This window comes from Camelina sativa, chromosome 14 (assembly GCF_030686135.1).
Source record: "Camelina sativa cultivar CO46 ecotype springtype chromosome 14, ASM3068613v1".
Lineage (NCBI taxonomy): Eukaryota > Viridiplantae > Streptophyta > Magnoliopsida > Brassicales > Brassicaceae > Camelina > Camelina sativa.
Window position 1 is genome coordinate 18,604,469 of NC_141893.1, and position 20,329 is coordinate 18,624,797.

General features: G+C 35.6%; 2 protein-coding genes across 2 annotated transcripts; both read left to right on the top strand.

Moving 5' to 3' along the window:
• The first annotated feature begins 12,196 nt into the window (after positions 1–12,196).
• Positions 12,197–15,114, top strand: LOC104742070 (calcium-dependent protein kinase 11). The gene is made up of 7 exons (XM_087483577.1): positions 12,197–12,904; positions 13,538–13,681; positions 13,779–13,931; positions 14,023–14,138; positions 14,228–14,395; positions 14,493–14,717; positions 14,799–15,114. Exons 1-7 carry the CDS (start codon positions 12,364–12,366, stop codon positions 14,937–14,939), a joined length of 1,488 nt encoding a protein of 495 aa, XP_087339703.1. The 5' UTR covers positions 12,197–12,363; the 3' UTR covers positions 14,940–15,114.
• Positions 15,115–16,310: 1,196 nt separating this feature from the next.
• Positions 16,311–19,041, top strand: LOC104742071 (large ribosomal subunit protein bL21c). Its single transcript, XM_010463029.3, has 5 exons — positions 16,311–17,750; positions 18,109–18,189; positions 18,416–18,517; positions 18,627–18,701; positions 18,824–19,041. Exons 1-5 carry the CDS (start codon positions 17,436–17,438, stop codon positions 18,896–18,898), a joined length of 648 nt encoding a protein of 215 aa, XP_010461331.1. The 5' UTR covers positions 16,311–17,435; the 3' UTR covers positions 18,899–19,041.
• Positions 19,042–20,329: the final 1,288 nt, after the last annotated feature.

Genomic DNA, 20,329 nt, shown 5'->3' on the forward strand with positions numbered 1-20,329 from the left:
ACCACTATCACCTTCACTTGTAGATATCATTGCATTTGACATTGTGTTTTGTTTTTTGTTTTTAATCTTGAATCCTCAATCAAATTTCTTTCACACAGGGACTGTGTGATTTAAGTTTGGGGGAGGATTTGAGATAGCATTTGACATTGTGTTTTGTGATTCTTATTTCAAATTTTTAGCATCATCATGTTAGTACTTGCATAGCATCTAAGGCATAGAAAAACCCTAAAATTTGAAAATTTTTGCAAAAATCTTTATAACAAAAGAGTGTTCATGTAGTTTGCACTGCACATTAGGATCTTGTTTAGCATGTTTCATGTAGGATTGTATAGTATTTGCATTAGGGATCTATGATGAGTATTCCCTTGTTAGCTTGTTTATTCACTAGACTAGGATCAATGCCTAAGTTAATAGTACTTTGATGCTAGTTGAGTGGTTAGAAGAATAAGCTTGAACCAAGCCTTGAATTCCTACATTGCATTTGGTCTAAATTGAAGCATGTTGAGATTTGAAACCATTTCCTATTTATAAGAACCTAATATTGACTTTCAATTATCAATGTGTGCATTGCTTTAAACTCATGGATACCATATACATATTTGGATCATCTTCTTCCTTTTTACCACTCTTGTTGATCCAAGTAGCTGATTTCCTCATTAAGAATCAGTTCCCCTACCCCTAAACCAAACCTTCTTTCAAGCCATGTTTATTCTTGTGTGTGTGAGGCCTATTTTTGGGATTGAGCTTGGTAGAAAGTGTTAGGTTTGAACTGACAAGAGTAAAGCCTTGTGTAGTTCTAGTTTGCATTTTTCAAACTAGATAGGACTAGGTGGTTCACTTGTTGGGTTTGGGACTTGGCTATTATGAAAAGAAAAGAGGAAAAAGAGAAAGAAAAGGTTAGAGTCTTTAGGAGGGGGATGTGTTTAAGAAAATTTAAAGTCTAGTGAAAGAATGGGAAGAATAAGGTTGTTTAAAGATGGTTCTAGTTAAAGAAAAGGAAGAAAGGAAAGTGAAGTCTAGCAAAATGCTTATATGTCTTAAGAATAAGAAGAAAAGAGAACCATAGCAAATAAGTAAGAATCCCCCATTCCACTAGAAAGATCAAATAAGAAACCTCTCCTAAGATTTTAAAACCAAAAGAGAAAAGGGTGAAAAAGAAGAAAAGAAGTTAAAGGGTAGCACTAGGATCAATTGGGTTTAGATTGATAGGATAAACACTTTGGGAGCCTTTGGGTAGACAAGGTTTTGTTCTTGTATGTGTCTAAGTGTTCTTACCTTTAGCATTCTTCTAAAGCTCAATCCATTTTTTATGAGAGAACCTTGATATTGATAAGCCCTACTCTAAAAAGAGACCATCATTGTCTCTAAACCTTTTACTGCCAAGCCAAATGAGTTTAAGCATTGCATAGAATTGATTCATGTTCTTGATTAATGAATGTTAAAGGAAATGGTTGATTTGAATGCATGTGAATGTCTAAGGCTCAAATCAGTAAAGGTTGTGATATGCTTGTCTAAAGTCTTTAAGTATGGCTCATTCAACTTGCATCATAGTACTAGTAACTTGGACATTGATTCTAGATAGTCTATTTGCAAGCTTTAGGAGCTGAGATCCCACTTTCAAACCTCACCTACCTTCTTTTGTCTTGATTATTTGCTTGAGGGCAAGCAAAGACTAAGTTTGGGGGTGTTGATGTTCATATATTTTACCTTGTTTTCCCTTAGTTTATTCACAACTTTTGCATCTTTTGCTATCCATTTAGGCCATTATTGTGTAGCTTTAGGACTAATCATGCATTAGAGTATAGTTGCATTGCATTTGCATCTTTTCATGCATAAACAGGTGATTTTGGAGCTTAAGGAGCATGGAAGCAATGCTGAGGAGAAGTGAAGCAATCCTGAGGAGAAAACAAGAGAGTTAAGACTGAAGAATCAAGGTCCGGAGTCCAACTCGACCGCACCACTCGAGCACCACTCGACCGTATGTTGAGAAGGACTCGACCGAGTGGACAATGCACGAGAGAAGCCAGCTCGACCAGCCACTCGACCGAGCACTGGTCGAGTTGACCGAGCCGTTGACTGCTTTGATTTTTTGTATTTTTAGGGCTTCCACCTCATCTCCTATATAAAGCCCTTGTACCTGCAGCCACCAAGGAGGCCAGCTTTTTAGAGAGTCTAAAACCTAGTTTTTACCTTTTTTAGATTTTATTCCTTTTGCACTTTCTTTTATTTTTAGATTTTGTACTTGTTTAAGAAAGAAAGACTAGATCCTTGTATTTTGTTTGTTCCATAACTTTCAAAATATTAAGATTTCGAGTTTTATTTCTTCATCAACATTGTAGATCTCTGTTTCATCTTTCTAATGATGCAAGTTTCATTATTTTCTGGGTTTTTGACATATTTCACCATGTGTTCTTGTGAGTAGTTTGTTTAGGACCTTGAGGATGGGTTAGGCTGGGTTGATCTTGTGGTTTGTTTGATTGTTGTAGATCTCTTCTAGGCTAGATGATCTTAATGCTGATCCTATATCTGAGAAGGTAGGGTTTGATTTCAAGCATCTTAGCATCACACCAATGTCTAAGGAGCATAGATAAGGCTAGATCTAGAGCTTACCATTAGGCTTGCTAAGAGATTAGAAGTCTTGTTTGGTTTGAGATGTATTGCTTAATGCCTGCTTGTGTAGATTCTCTTCTTTGTGAGAACAAGTCTAGAAATGCATAGGTTTGATTGTTTCTTGCCATGAGAGTGGACTAAACATGTCTTAGAATAGTATGTCTAGAGATCAGCTCAATGTTTGCTTGAGATTTGTTGACCAAGTTAGATAACCACAATGATTAGCTCAGCCCATGAATCCCTCCTCAAGGCCTTCTTTGTTTATTGAAATCTTAGTCTAAATATCATTGCTTGCTTGTTGTTTGATTAATTTTAGCATTGCTCTGTTTTTCTTGTGTTGCTCTGTTTTCACGTTTAAGTCTAGCTCGACCACGTACTCGACCTACACTCGGTCGAGTGCTGCTCGAGTTCATCCCCAGAACTTGTGTTTTTAATTTGTGATTGTCTTGTTTCATTCCTGTTTCATTTCCATTGCATTCACGTAGTTTCCTGTTCATTACTTGTCTTGCATTAGTTCATTAGCTTAGTGTCTATCTCTGTTCTAGTTTCATCATAGCTTTAATTTGTCTGTTCTGTTTGCATTCAGTATCTTATTCTAGTTGTTTTTACTTTCTGCATTTCATATCTCATTTTAGGATTGTTAGTGACAAACAATCTTTACAATTGGCTTGACTTAGACTCATATGCACATCTTAATTGTTCACAATCACTCAGATAGGATTGACACCTCTTATACTGCAACTGCATAAGGGGAATTGAAACACCCTGACTTCTATTCATTCCATATATCTTTCTTTCACCACACCACAAAGAAAGTCAGTTTCACCGCCCCAACGGACCCCAAGCTGGCTCTGCAGGGCATCCAACTGGTGTGCCAGGCATTCCTCGAACTCTGGTCCCCACCCTTTAACAACCTTCCCACAGGACAAGTTGTCACCAATTGACCAGCACACAAAAACAATGAATAACAAATTTTTCTTATGCTTCATATTATTAATTATACTAGATAATTTCACACATATTAAGAAAATAATTAAAGTATATGCTTTATCGTTCATTAACACACCATTTTATTTGATAAAACAGAAAAAACCTTATAGAGCTTATATTTGATTCATAAATTTGCATTGTAAATATAAAACGACAACTAATATGAAAGAAAAATTTAAATCTACAACGACAACTAAGAACCCAAAGGGAGTAATAATGACAATTAAATGGTAAAGATTTGCAAAATCACATAACCACATCCCACAACATATGTCCCTATATATACATAGCAATACCAACACCATCAACAAACAATCAATCAAATCCCAAAAAATTACAATCATTCCAAAAAAAATAAAAAAACACATGGATTATATTCTCTATGCATTGTACTACTGTAGTATGAAATGAACTCAACGACAACACAGTCCCACAACCAACTCATTTTCAAAATCAAATAATCACATCGACAAGAAAACAATATCAACTACACAATTCCATATTGTCCAACAAGTACATATTTCAGAAAAACAAACTAATCGCAAGTTACTCTAAACAGGAAATAAATAATAATATAAATAAAATTGTACAACGCATAGGACTACTCCTAGTGAATATATATTATCAATACTCTACAAGTCTCGATTCAAGTCCTAACTAACATTACAACAAGAAGTGTCATATGTAAAATGAGCTCACATCTTTCTTTGACATCACAGACCTAGAGAGGATGTGAGACCCATTAAGAAAAGTGGCGGTCTGTGCATTACAAAGGTTAATTTGGAATCTTTTTCTGACACTATCTTTTCGGGCACTCCATGGAGCCTCACTATCTCATTCACATATACTTTTTTAGTAAAAACTTGTGTTCTAACGGTCTTCCTAATGGCTAGAAAATATGCTAACTTGGTTCGACGGTCCAGAATAACCCAAATAGTATTTTGGGTCCGTGAAGTTGGCAACCTTACTATGAAATCAATCGTAATTACCTCACTTCCACTATAGGATAGCTAAACTCTGAAACAATCCAGTTGGAACCTGATTCTCAGCCTTTATTAACTAGCACATATCGCAAGTTGCGACTGAAATTCGCGACATTCTTTTTCATCATGATCCAATGATAGTACCTCTTCAGATCTAGGTACATCTTGGTCTCCCCTAGATGAATCGAAAACATGCTCGCATGAGCCTCACTTATAATCTTCTACCTCAAACTTTTTTCCTTGGGTACGAAGACCCCCCACCCAGTGCACAAGAATAGACCCATTAGCGGATACTTGATACTCATAACCTAAATCCTTGGAAGCACTAATCAACCCCTCATCCTTCTTAGGAACCAACTGAACCCTTTTCAAAAGAGATGTCTAATTAGCTGCCTACACTATAGCACACATTGGTATTGTGATTGTTATGTTTTATATATGTTATTAGGATGTTAGTTTATGGAATTATTGTTGTTTATGACTGACATGTGTGCTGCTGGTCTTGATTCTTTTTTATGACACATGTTGGTTAACTGGCTTTATGTTATTGGTTTAGTTCATCGCTGGTTTGATTGATGGTTTGATGGCATGTTTTAATCGGTAGAATTGATTAGTAATTATGAGGCTAATAAATAATTGATTAAAAAAACCTGGATTGGGTCGTTTTAAAGATGATACTAAAAATATAACACTTAAATATAGTTGTAACATCCGTGTTCCAGAATTATACTTTGGGTTGAGTTGAATAAACCAAAGGAGTAGATTTTAATTAATTTCGGGTTAGTGAAATCCTGGTTAATCTAATTAAACCAAAAACCCCCAATCCCCCACATAAATCACGCCTCCTCCCTATTTCTTTTGCTATTGTCGACATTGTTATCAGAGAGAGGGAGAGAAAGAGAGAAAACTCTTGGTTATTTGGTGTAAAGGAGATCAAACTTTTCTCCTTAGAATAAGAGAGAAAACATAATTGTTAGGGTTTTGGAGAAGGAGGATCCGACTGCACAAATCGTTTCGAAAGGTATTGATTTTTAGAAGGATTGTAGCTAAGAGATTTTCGTACACTCTCCGTTTTACAGAAATGAATTTGAGTTAATATTCTAGGAGATATCTGCAGTTTCGTAGGGCTTTTCTTCTCAATCGCGGATTGAGACCAGCAGGTGTTTATTATATTATTTCAATGTATATTTTGAATGTAATAAATAACTTACTACTAATTAAATATGTTTTTATCTTGTGCAATGGGATGAGTGTTTTCAGCATTTCCAAGACCTGATAAGGTTTCACCATGAGAAACAAAGTATTTAAATATTTTATCAAATATTTCTCAGTCAATTTTGCTCAAGAAAGATACATTCTCATCGACTTAATGATACTTATAATCATTTGTTCGATATGTGAAAACTTATTTATAAATACCTTTCTCATTCCAACTATTTCTATTTTTAGGTAAAACATCATCAAATTGTTGGACATAACTAAAAAATTAGACAATTGATCATGAATACTCTAATTAGTGTTCTTCTGCTTAGTTATTTTGATGAGAGAATCACCTCGTAGAGTATATGTGATAATACTTATGCATTTGTTTTATATTTATAAAAAAGAAAAGAAAAGAGATGACCATGGAATCATGAGAAGGAAAAAATGATGAAGAATGATTTCGTTTTGGTGGTTTTTGTCGGTTTATTGTTTTTGTTTTATTGGTAGATTTTATGTTTGATAATTTTATGATATTTGTTTGGTTGAGTTTCTTGTAATTTATTTATGAACTGCATTAGGACTTTTGGTGGTTAGTTTGTGTTGGAATTGGTATGTTTTACGAGTATATATGGTAAATAATTGATTAACTGAAAAAATGGTTGCCATTGTTTCATGTATTGCCAAACAATTAAGGAAAAAAGTTTCCTTGCGGTTCTCTTATGAGTTATGTTTTAAACAATAAAATTAAGTGTTTGGTATACATCTCAATAACTAATTTGGATTTTAATCTAGTTAACTATGAAATTAAGTTTTTTGTGCAATAACTAAGTTAGTTTTAACTAATATGTGTGTGAGTTCATATTTCCAAATTGATCAACTAAAGCATGAATTATCCCATAATCTCAATGAACACTTTGACTATTTAAAAACAAACTATGTAACTTGCTTAACATTTATGGAAAATTATATAGGTTAAAAATTATAAAAGAGACGTTTCAAGAGATGATGCTTAAAATGACCAAACTAATTACACAATAATGACCAATAAATATATACAAATACGTAACAAGTAACAACTCATAAGTCAATAAAGAATAAGCACACAAAAGCAATGAATAACAAATTTTCCTTCCGTTTTATACTATTAATTGTTCTAGATAATTTCACCATATTTAGAAACTAATTAAAGTTTCTCTTTTATCCTTCATTAACACACCATTTTAGTTGAAACAAACTAGCTTATAGAGCTTATATTTGATTAATAAGCTTTCATCATAAATATAAAACCACAAGTGATATGAAACAAAAAAATAAATCTACAATGACAACTAAAAACACTGAAGAGAGTAATAATGGCAATTAAATGAGAAAATTTCCAAAATCACATAAATACTTCCCACAACATATGTCCCAATATATACATAACAATACCAACACCATCAACAAAAAACCAATCAAATCCCGAAAAAGCACCAACATATATTCCAATATATACATATCAATGCCAACACCATCAACAAACAATCAATCAAATCCCAAAAAAGCACCATCATTCCATAAAAAAAAAAAAAAAAAAAAAAAAAAAAAAAAAAAAAACAGGATTATATTCTCTATGCATTGTACTATTGTACTATTGTCGTATAAAATTAGTTCAACGACAACACAATCACACAACTAGCTAATTTTCAAAATCAAAAGATCACATCGACAGAAAAAACAGCATCAACTACACAACTCCATATTGTCCAACGAATACATATATTTAAGAAAAACAAAATATTTGCAAGTTACTCTAAACAGAAAATAAATAATAATATAAATAAAACCATACAATGCACAAGAATATCCTAGTGAATATATACTCTACAAGTCTCGATTCAAGTCTTAACTTTAACATAAGCTCACATCTTCCTTTAACATCACAAACCTAGAGAGAATATAGGAACCACTAAGAAAAGTAGCAGTCTGTGCGTTTCAAATGTTTGTTTGGAATCCTTTTCTGACATTGATGCCGAGCATTGATTTCCTTTGACCAGAAACTCTGAATCTCGCCTCCAAACTTTTCCTATCCGTCCCACACGATCCCAGGAATGAATCCAAGCCTCATGAGTCACGAAAAATGCATAAAACCCACAAGGAACAAACACATAACACATCCAATATCACAGAAATAGATATCTTAACTTAGATAAGCCATGGTCATGCACTCACCTTTGCCAATCAATGAGATCTAAGCCCAAACGACGAAGCTAGCACCACATCAACCTTCTCACCACGTTCCTAGACTTGGTTCCACACTCTTCAGGAAGAAACTCACCACACTGAGACAGAGAACCCACAAAAACCTCAAGAACTCTCATAGAGACTTTGATCTTTTCTCCTTTCTTTATGAGATGTAAAAAGCGGCCAAAATAAGTGGGAGACGTAGAATTTCCCCTTTAATACTTGAGTCTAGGGCTCTCCTAAACCAACCACGCGAACCGAAGGATTAAAATCGAACCGATTAATCCATCTTCACACGGTGTCGAACGACACCCCAACCCAAAATCCAATTTTTGGTTCGTGGGTGTTACAATCCTGATGATGGAAGAAGTACTTCAGGGCATATATTCTATCTTGGTGGGAGTCCAATCACATGGTGCTCTCAGAAACAAGATGTTGTAACTTTATCATCTTGTGAAGCAGAATTCATGGTTGGGACTGAGGCTGCAAAACAAGCAGTTTTGTTGTAGGTTGGTCGAAATCACTAAAGCTGCTGAGAAGAAAGTTACTATTCGGATTGACAATCAGTCGGCAATAGCTCTTACTAAAAACCTTGTTTTCAATGGAAGAAGCAAGCACATACATATGCGCTATCACTTCATAAGAGAACGTGTTGAGAGTGTTCAGATTGAGGTTGAGCATGTCACCGGAAATGAGCAGAGAGCGTACTTACCAATACGTTAGACAAAACTAAGTTCAGAGAAATGAGAGATCTCATGGGAGTTCAAGATTTGACAAAAACGAGTTTCAAGCTTAAGGAGAAGATTGTTGGAGTAAGCTTGAAGGAAGCTTGAGATTGGAGTGAGTCCTCGTCCTAACCAAATTGTGTTTACAAAGAGATAAGGATCAAAGTGTATTTAGGGATATCTAAATATAAGTAATTCCTATTAGAATTAGGATTAGCAAAGTTATATATAAGGTTACGTTGAGGTGTGACATAATTTAGTAGGTTTTGTGAGAAAGAGAGATTGAAAACTTGAGTTATTAAGATTGTGTTTTTAAGCTAATAAAATGAGTTATATACTTTATAAATTTGGGTTATGAAACAAACTTTATTATTTATAGAGAAGACTTGACAAAAAATTAAAATTTAAAAAATCATTTTTTAAAAAGATTAAAAGAATGAAAAAGAGGATAGATAATTTAGTCTTTTTAAATTTTGCATAGTAATTCTAGAAAACAATTATTAAATATAGTAGAGTTAAAAAAAGTGTTTTTTAACGTGGTAGAATTATAAGAAAATTCTTTAATTTAACTGGTTGTTCGAATATGAAATAGACTTGAGTAGTTAACCAAACAAGCAAATTATAATAACAAATATACAAGACAGTAAGTTTTATGCGAGAAAACAAAGAATAAGGAATACATGGGACTTGATTTCAAACATGAAAAGTAGACGCAGACAATGTATATAATCCTCTCAAAACGTAGTGTATATTATCAAAATGGAACCTTCCTAGTAGTATAATCCTCTCACGGTATGAAAACGTGTTCGTAAATTTTTATAATGCCATTGTTTCTTCTTAAATGTATGAATGATTGCATGGTATAGTCGTTATACTAGTTGGCGTTGGTAATAATAAAATTAGATAGAGACAAAATAATACAAGTGGGTACAAAAGAATCACACAGGTCTCCCCCGTAATGAATTGCAAAATTAGAATGAGAGACGTGCAGATAAAGTGGGTCCAAGTCATGTAAACGTGTTGTCCATTATCCACTAGTCAGTCTTTGTCTTTGTAAGTACGACCCACATCTACCTACACCAATCCATCAAAATAATAACATTTGTCAAACGAGATTATGCCGATCTAAGTGGCTACTAGTTTAATTTATTTTATTTTCATGTTTTGATTCTAAGAACACTATGTTAATAATATTACTCTCTTTTGGTTGCTCTATTTATTTATTAACACTATTCCCCTACCTCTACGTTGCATCGCCACAAATTGAATTAGATAGAATCATACTTCATTCGTTTCATAATAAAAGACGTTTACAAATATTTTTTTAGTTTTATAATATAAGATGTTTTTCAAGTTTCAATACAATTTTTAGATTAGTTTAATATTTTATAAATATTTATATTATAAAATTTTGTTTATTACAACATCCACGAACCGAAATCCCGATTTGGGGATTGCATCGGTCGATGCAGGTTCAGTTTTCTGCGTTTTGACTTAAGTGAAACGCTGCGTTTTGGGCAAAGGGAAGAGGAAAACCCTTAAGTCGATTATTTTGTCTCATTAGTCGACTTTGGCATTTTTGAGAGAAACAAAGGAGAAAAAGAGTGTTCTTGGTGATTCTTGTGGGTTTGTGGCGTTTCCTGGTGAGATTTGAGGCTTAGAACGTTGTATGAGCTTGCTAGGAGTGTTCTATTGCTTGTTTGAGGTTCAGATTCTTCTGTGGCAAAGGTAAGTGCAGGACCATGGCTTATCTAAGCTAGAGCTTCTCTGATCTGCTTGTTTATGTGTTGTTAGGCTTGTTAGATGGTTATTTGGAACGTTAGGAAGCTTTCTTGTGGCTTGGGATCGAGTTTTGTGGTTGCAGGAACAAAGATCCGGCGAGAAGCTTCGGGGAAACACGATGCTCGGCATGTTGCATCGGTCGATGCACTTTATGTGTTGGTCGATGCAAGTGCGAGGACGGCGCGTAAAACCTTACGGTTTTCGTGTTATGTCGAGCATGCGTCAGCCGATGCAGTGCGAGTGTCGGTCGATGCATGTGTAACTTACATTGGTCGATGCATCCCCATGTGGTGTCGGTCGATGCATGTTGGTGTCGGTCGATGCAGAGTCCTGGTTTGTTATTTGTTGTTTGTTGATTGTTGGTTGATGGTTAGAGATGTCTTTATTGCTTGTGTGTATAGCCCAGTAGATGGGAGGATTGCCTTACTGAGTGTTTATTAAATACTCATGCATTGCAATTTGTGTTTGTGGTGCAGGTAAAGGCAAAGTGTGATCGTGGAATCAAGGCAATGAAGAGGAGGATGTTCTAGGGACTCGATTGGTTGTTTTCTGGCATTGCTAGGTTACTAGAGTTGGGTCATTAGAAACATTGCTAGGTTGCCGGTTTTATATTTCCTGATGTTTGGTATTTGGATATTGTTTATGATATAATATTGGTTTACTATTGGTTATTTACTCGCTATTGGTATTGGTTATTTTCGTTGTTGATTGTGATTGTGGTTAGGTGGCTAGTGGATATGGGACCACTAGTTGTAGTTTATTTATTATTATTATTTATTATTTTACTATTTATTATTTATTTAAAGAAAAAAACGGGTTGGGTCGTTTATGATTGGTTAAACTTTTTAAAAAGTAGATATATCTTAATATGCGTACTTTTAGTTAAAACATCATATATTTTAAAACGGATGGAATATAATAGAACACGTTTTATACAAAAAAATCATCTTAATTGTAAGGCAGATTTAGATGCACTAAATAGCTAAATTATGAAAAATTATAATCTATAATAAAATAGGAGTATATTAATTTATCATGTTTTTAAAACAAATAGCAAAAAAAGAAAAGAATATAACACATTCCAGAAAAAAAAAAAAAAAAAAAAAAAACTATCTTATTTACAATTTGACGGCACCACTAGTTTTGCAAAAAAATATTTATATTTAACTTATTTAACTCATATTCTCTCTATTTCAATATAAATGTTGTTTAAGGTTTAAATTATTTTTTATTCTTTATTATTTGATTGCAAAAATTTTGTATTGGTCAATATATATTAAATCAATAAGAATAAAACTGAAAATTTACCGACCATCTATATTAAAAATACAAAATGACACTTATTTTGAAACAAAACTTTAAGTTTAAAATAACACTTAATATGAAACAGAGGATGTGTTTACATGAACAAAACAATTAACACATGTGTCTTCCAATATATCTACTTATCTTACATTCCACATTAAAAAAAATAATGTCTATAGACAATAATGATTATACAGCTTTATAAAAACAATTCGTTTAATGTTTCTGAACTTAGAATTTAACATAAATTTAATCCCAAAAAAAATGAATTAGAAATATAAAAAAAAAATGAGCTTGCTTTTATGAAATGTATAAGTTAATAACTAAAATGTCATATAAAAAAAATTAACAAAAAAAAATAATTAAAAACAGAATATGATTAAAATGATATAAAGAGAGAGAGTCAAAAAAATGGAGAAGAGGGAGCGATTTGCTTCTTAGGAAACAAAGAAAAAGTCCGTTATCATCATCTTCTTCTTCTTCTTCTTCCTCCTCACAACAAATCTTGAAATCGAGATCGAAAAAAAGAAAGAGAAAAAGTGATGGAGTCGAAACCAAACCCTAGACGTCCTTCAAACACTGTTCTTCCATATCAAACACCTCGATTGAGAGACCACTACCTCCTCGGCAAAAAGCTAGGCCAAGGCCAATTCGGAACAACCTACCTCTGCACGGAGAAATCAACCTCCGCTAATTACGCCTGCAAATCGATTCCCAAGCGGAAGCTCGTCTGCCGCGAGGATTACGAGGATGTGTGGCGCGAGATTCAGATCATGCATCATCTCTCCGAGCACCCCAATGTTGTTCGGATCAAGGGCACTTATGAGGATTCGGTTTTTGTTCATATCGTTATGGAGGTTTGTGAAGGCGGTGAGCTTTTTGATCGGATTGTTTCTAAAGGCCATTTTAGTGAGCGTGAGGCCGTGAAGCTTATTAAGACGATTCTTGGTGTTGTTGAGGCTTGTCATTCTCTTGGTGTTATGCATAGAGATCTCAAACCTGAGAATTTCTTGTTTGATAGCTCTAAAGAAGATGCTAAGCTTAAGGCTACAGATTTTGGTTTGTCTGTCTTCTACAAGCCAGGTTCGTTTTTTTCTCTTTCATGTTTGTTTGGTTTCTTTCTTGATAGAAACTGGTTTTCGTATGTGCTTATTTTGATGATGATTTGTTTTTGTTGAATTCAAATTTTGCTGCTTTACCATTCTTTCTTTGTTTAGGGGACCTTTGCTTTGTATAGAATTATTGACTCTCTGGAACTTTTATGTGTTCATTGAAATCAATCTGCATTTGTGTCTTAGCGTGATTCTTTGGAAACCCGATGTGTATGGCCAATGCTGCTGGTTCATTCCCTAATTGGTTTTTGTTTAGTCTTCAGGACAATGTCTATAAGATGTAGTTAGGGAACTTGCTTGGTATAGTTTTATTCTTCATTGAGGAGTCTCTGAATGTGTGGATTGGAAAATTATTTTTGCGTTTGATCAAATCTTTCGTTTGTTTGGTTTCCTGATAGAAGCAGGTTTGTTGTGTTTTTATATGAATTGAAAATCAAGATAAGATTTTTGGTTGAATTTACATTTTGCTGCTTGAGGATTGTTTCTTGGTTAGAGGGAACTTTGCTTTGTAAAGATGTTCTTCATTATGTCTCTGAAACTTCATGCATTGATTGGTATGGCCAAAGCCGATTCATTGTCTAATTAGTTTTTGTTTACTCTTCAGGACAATATTTATATGACGTAGTTGGAAGCCCGTACTATGTTGCGCCAGAGGTCCTAAAGAAATGTTATGGACCTGAAATAGATGTGTGGAGTGCCGGTGTTATACTCTACATCTTACTCAGTGGTGTTCCTCCCTTCTGGGCAGGTTAGTCTACTAGAATGTACAGCCTTTTCTTCTTGCAAGTTTTGATTTTTTTTTTCTGAACTTTGAATGATGCAGTCTTTTCTTTTGGGGCTTGCAGAAACCGAGTCTGGAATCTTCAGACAGATATTGCAAGGGAAGTTAGATTTCAAATCTGACCCGTGGCCTAGTATCTCAGAAGCCGCTAAAGATTTGATCTACAAAATGCTTGAAAGGAGCCCCAAGAAACGCATTTCTGCCCATGAAGCCTTGTGTATGTTTATTTTTGGTTGTTGTTTGGAATCAACTGCTCTTAATTGTTTTGTGGTAAGTCGTGAGTAGTGAGTTTTCTCTGAATGTTATAGGTCACCCATGGATTGTCGATGAACAAGCAGCACCAGACAAGCCTCTTGATCCAGCAGTCTTATCGCGACTAAAGCAGTTCTCTCAAATGAATAAGATTAAGAAAATGGCCTTACGGGTATAAATTTGAGTACTACACATATGCCTTTTCGTTATGTGCAATCCATTTGCTGATTTCTCTGAACACAAGTGATTTTTTCCCAACAGGTAATTGCTGAGAGGCTTTCAGAGGAAGAGATCGGAGGTCTGAAGGAATTATTCAAGATGATAGACACAGACAACAGTGGAACGATTACTTTTGAAGAGCTTAAAGCGGGTTTGAAAAGAGTCGGATCTGAACTGATGGAATCAGAAATCAAGTCTCTTATGGACGCGGTATCATTAATAACACCAAAACCCAACTAGACTCTCTTTCTCTTTTAAAAATTTGGTTTTTTTGTTTAAACATCCTCTGTGTGTGTTGTGGTCACAGGCTGATATCGACAACAGCGGTACAATAGACTACGGAGAATTCCTAGCGGCAACATTACACATGAACAAGATGGAGAGAGAGGAGAATCTGGTGGCTGCATTTTCATACTTTGACAAAGACGGAAGCGGTTATATCACGATTGATGAGCTTCAGTCAGCTTGCACGGAGTTTGGTTTATGTGATACACCTCTGGATGACATGATCAAGGAAATTGATCTCGACAATGTAACCACTCTTCTTCTTCTATTTGTTTTCCTCCTCCTTTGATGTAACACTGTACTATAACCGTGCTTTTGAATTTGGTAGGACGGGAAGATCGATTTCTCGGAGTTTACGGCAATGATGAGGAAAGGAGATGGAGTTGGGAGAAGCAGAACCATGATGAAAAACTTGAACTTCAACATAGCTGATGCTTTTGGAGTTGATGGTCAAAAATCTGATGACTAACCCCATCATCGATCCTCAGTTTCAGTTTTTTCTTATTTCTTTCACATATATTTTGAAACTAAAGACTATACAAAAAAAGTTTCTGGTTTCTTTATTGCTTTCCTCCTTGTTATTCTTGTAGATGAGCAACTGTCTAAATTTTTCCCAAGTAATGGATAATTTTGCTTCATATAAACTTTCTTAAATTCCAAAGAAAAGAAACAAACAGAATTATTAAATCAGGATTACATCAATTTTATTTTTTATTTTTGTCGACAAACACTCCTTTAGATTAAGTTACAGGTTTACAAACTCTCCTCTAAGGGGAGCCGAACGCTGACCAGTAACCTTACACAGGAGGAGATTTAACCATGGTATGTTGTTTACAACACATGATACAACAAACCATAAAATATAACAGAAAAAACATAACTAGGCTTAAAAGCTAAAAAAAAGGGATTAAAGACCCAAAAGATAAAGAGCTCTACTATGCTAGTAGGCCATCAAAGATGGGGAGTGTGATCTGTTGCCAAACTGATAACTCCGATGATAAACATTGCCGCATAGGATTCATAAGATTCCTAGCAGTTTTACGCTTCCAATATTGTGCCTGAAGTGTCGAAACACCAATTCCCTGAAAAGGGAGGTCGCAAGAAGGACGAGAAATACATCTCACAGCCCCAGAACAATAGTTTGCAAATAGAAGAGAAACCCAAAGCCATATGATTGCCATCCACGGTCCCGAGCCAAGCAATAAGCTTCGTAGAGAGATAAAGCCCTTGCATATGGCTGGTGTACAATGATACACAAGCGTATCCATTCCCATTGAGATAGACATCAATGACGGAAAAACATATTTTCTCCCATTTGAAATTGATATGAGAAGACACACACCTCACAGTTGAGGGATATACATCAAAAAGGTCTCTCTTTGCTCAACAAAGAGGAATTTAAAAGAAACTCTTTCCTCAGAGGAGGATACAAGGGGCTCAGAGTACGACACTACAAAGACCATCTTTCTAAGTGTGTTCGTACCGCCAATATGCGTTCTCGCATGTATGGTTGAGGTGAAGTTTTTAACAGCAATATCCAGTAAGAAGAAAGATACCATAATTCTCTCCATAATGGAGGATTTTGATGAGAACAATTTCTCCAAAAAAGAAGTACTTAGTGTAAGTGATCTAACACATGAGGAGGAAAATGAGATATATAGGAATAAAGCTACAAAAAGACCCTTACGGAATAAGAGTTGTACATCGGAGCTGCAACGATACACTTGCACAATTTGCAGATATAACTTTTGATGCTTAACTTTTGATAAAAGCATCAATTCTAGTAAGTTAAAACAATACATCTTAACCACTAAGATGATTCGTGCTCTTTCCCTTTTACATGAAAGGAGCAATCTCTCCACATGGGAGGAAGTGATTGAATAACGGACTAGACCACATGACAATATGGCCCAGGTCAAGGCCCACCATAAAGCAAAGCCATAAGTGGTGTGAGTGAGAAAAGAACAGGCGGCTAGGTTTAGGGGAAGTGTCAAGAGAATCTCGCCGGAAATGAGACAACGGGAGAAACCGGCTGAGCAGAGACCAGTGAAGGGAGGCGGATCTCCTCAACTACGAAGGAGTAGCCGTTGACGGCGTTCAACGGGAGCAGATCTAGATTTACCATGCTGCGAGAACTCAAGTGAGGGATTTTTGGCTACAACATCCGTCAACTCCAAGCATAACCCGTGTCAAAAAAGCAGAAACTGCTTTGTGGACAGGAGGAGAGAGTGATGAGCAACACGAGAGAAGGAGATGAGTAAGGTATGTCCGGCGGATCCGGTGACTCTGGTGGAACCAGTGTGTGGAGAGAACTCCGGAAAATGTTCTTCACTTGGTAGTGACAAAGTTGAATAAGAAGATTTGGCTGATTTGCTCGCCAGCGCTGCGAGTGGTTGGTAGAAAGAGAGAGAAGGAATGGGGAAGATCTCACCAGAAACCATGGTGGAAGTAAGGAAGAAAGATCTCGGCGGTGACTAGAGGCCGACGGAATGCGAGGTAAGGTCTTCGGACGAGTGGGTCCGAGAAGATAGATGAAAAACGCCGTTTAATAGTAGGTATAGTCTGAGAATTGTCGTCGGAGAAGACTCATCTTGGGAATGAGCGGCTATCTCGACTTCTGTGCCTGGGAGACCGAACATCAATTCAAAACCGAATTTTATTTTAAATCCAAATTTTGTGAAACCGAACTGAATAACCGGGCTAACCAAGAGTCAGGTAAATTTTGGTCATAAAGCGAACAAAACCGGAATTGGGACGTACAGTTATATTACAAAATCGGATAACCCAAAAACCTAAACCGAAATTGCAAGCCTAGAAAAAGTGAACTAATTTGAAGACAACAGGGGTATATTGGTAGTTTGTTGAGTTAAGTAGATAGGATAACACTGCGGATTTATTCTCTCCGTCGAGCTTCAAAGTTCTGAGCTAAGAGCTCTCTCTCTCTCTCTCCTCTCAGGCGAAAACAATGGCGTCTTCTTCGGCCACGCTCTCTCTATGCTCAGCTTTCGCTTCTCATTGCAATGTCAACTCACGCCGTTCGAGCACTATCACGTGTTCTCTCTCTAAACCTTCGCTGAATTTGGCAAAAACTGTGTCTGGCTTTCTCGCTCCTTCCACTGCGTCGACGTCTCGAACCGCATCCCCCGTCGCTCCTAAATTCGCTGAATCAGTCGTCGAAGCTGAACCTGAGACTACCGATATCGAAGCTGTGGTCGTTTCCGATGTTTCGGAGGTTACTGAGGATAAACCTAAACGAGAAGAGATTTTCGCCGTTGTTATGGTTAGCTTCTAGAAATCTAACGGAAGTTCAAATTCTCAATTTCGGTTTTAGATTTTGGAATTTTGCCAACTAGTTTTGGTTGATTTTGATGAGTTTGCTTTGAATCTGTTTTAGAGATTTGATATTTAGAGACCTAATGAATGATGAATCCTCCTTAGTGAGAGCTGCATTTGCAAGTAGTTTTGGTTGTTTTTTATGAGTTTATTTTGGTTAATTTAGAGTTTGATTATGATGAGAGACTGTGTTCTTGTAGGATATCACTCTCAAGATTTAGAGTTTACCTTTTGTTATTATGAATTTTGCTTCTCTCCTTTGCTATATCTTATTGAATTTAGTGTTGTTCACTTTGGTTGGATAGGTTGGTGGACGCCAATACATAGTGTTTCCAGGGAGATATCTTCACACTCAGAGGCTGAAAGATGCAAATGTCGATGATCAGGTAATATGCACATTACTTTTAGTCAATGGGTTCTTTTCTTTGTTAATTTCTGTGAAATGAAATGATATGTCTATGAAATGATGGTGTAACCATGGAAGATTGAGTAAACTGTGTGGCTTGTGTAGAAGTTCTATCTTTTGTCTATGTTATAAACATTTGTTAAGCTGTTCTATGTTGCTCATTTGGTGATTCCTGAAATATTCTCTTTGCTTCTTCTTTTCTGTAGATTGTTCTTAATAAAGTGTTGCTTGTTGGCACAAAGACGCACACTTACATCGGCAAACCAGTTGTGACCAATGCCACTGTACATGCCGTAGTTGAAAATCAGGTAAGTCAATAGAAATGCTTCCTTCAAAATCTAATTGGTGGGTATTTTTTATTCCGACTGTATTGTTGCCTCTAAACTGGAATAACTGGAGTGTCTTTTGTTGTTGCAGGGTCTGGATGATAAGGTGGTTGTCTTCAAGTACAAGCCTAAGAAGAAGTACCGAAGAAATATTGGTCACCGACAGGTACATTGTTAATAAATCTGCCGAAAGTCATCTTCTTTGAAAATCGAACTATGTAGTGTTACAATCCGAAAAAGCTTCAGAGAACGACATTTACATTGTGATTTCCTGACTTGATTTTGCAGCCAAATACAAGGATTAGAATCACAGGGATCACAGGGTATGAAGAGTATCCAGCGGCGCCCAATGTTGCGGTTTAATTCTATTGTGAAAGTATAGGATCTGTCTGCTTCTTGAATGTTAAAAAGTTTTCTGATCTTCTTCTCTATGTAATTTTGTAAGAACCAGATTATTTCATTTCTGTTGAGATCCCTTTATGATCAACGTGTACCGCTTTTTGCCATTCTTAGATCACAAATTCTAAGTTAGTGTAACGAAACATCAGCATCGCTCATCTATTCATCTAGAATATATTTTATGAGTTATGTGTCGATATGGAATCAACGTCTAACACATTTGTCTCTGGTTTTTTCACTTTAGCAACACCAGACATAAAAGTGTTTTTTTCTTTGTTGTAGTCGCCCAAATATGTTGTTCAATTCGGAAACGGACAGGGCCATCGATAATCTTTATCCGTCCACAAACACCTAATGTATTATAAACGTAAATATAAAACCAAAGAAGATAGCTAACTCATTTTGGAATCGGCTGAAGTCATATTCCTCATTTTTGTTGGTTTTCTTCTTATTCTAAAAGCAAACCTACTTTACCCGAGATAGAGTCGTTGTTTCCACCACTAAATTTTGGTGCATCCAATGCATTGATCCTGTAGCAGTTTGAGCTTGGCATTTACATGGAAGTATAACTAGAGGGTGATCATGAGGAGGAGATAATTGACGAATCCTAGGACAAGACATGACATGGTGCCCCGTTTGTCCGCCAAGGACCACAACGATAAGCTGTTCTGCCGCCAAGGACCTTTAGAATAAGCTGTTCTGCCGTCTGTCCCGAAATTCTTTTAGCAGTGTGTCCAAGGCTCCCCTAATTAATAAATGCATTCGCAGTTCATCCGCACACGGTCTAAAGTGGCAGTGACAGCATCGAGAACAAGTCACCTTCTCACTTTTGTGGTTGATTATGCTATGGTCCGAGTTCCCACAACTTTTTTTTTCATAAAAAAGTTTAGTGCAACAAAACCAAAGGTAATAAAAACACACAAAATTTAGGTTTTAGACAATTTATAAAGAACTATATATAACTAGGTAGTAACATATTTTTTATTTAGTAAAAGTGAGTCAAAATTTTATTATTTTAAATACATAAATTAAGTGTTTGTACAATATTGGTATTAAGTCCAAATATTGGATTTCAGTTGATTTTAGTTTGAATTATTGTGTGTATATAATCTAAATGTATCTACTTTGGAAGAGGAAACACGTCCCCTCCTGTCCAATCCCCTACCGTCCCATTCTGTTTGTTCCCATGTTTTGTATCCATCAAATTTTTGTAATCTTTTAAATAATTACTCGTTACACGATGTTTATTAATAGAGATTAGATAAAAAAAATTTAGACGGATACCCGAATTCCTCGTTAAATACTTGTTTTCTTAAATTTTTTAAATAATTATTCTAAAGTAGAGATTTTACTCTATAAATATAGAGATGGTATGAGAAAGGAATATATTAATTT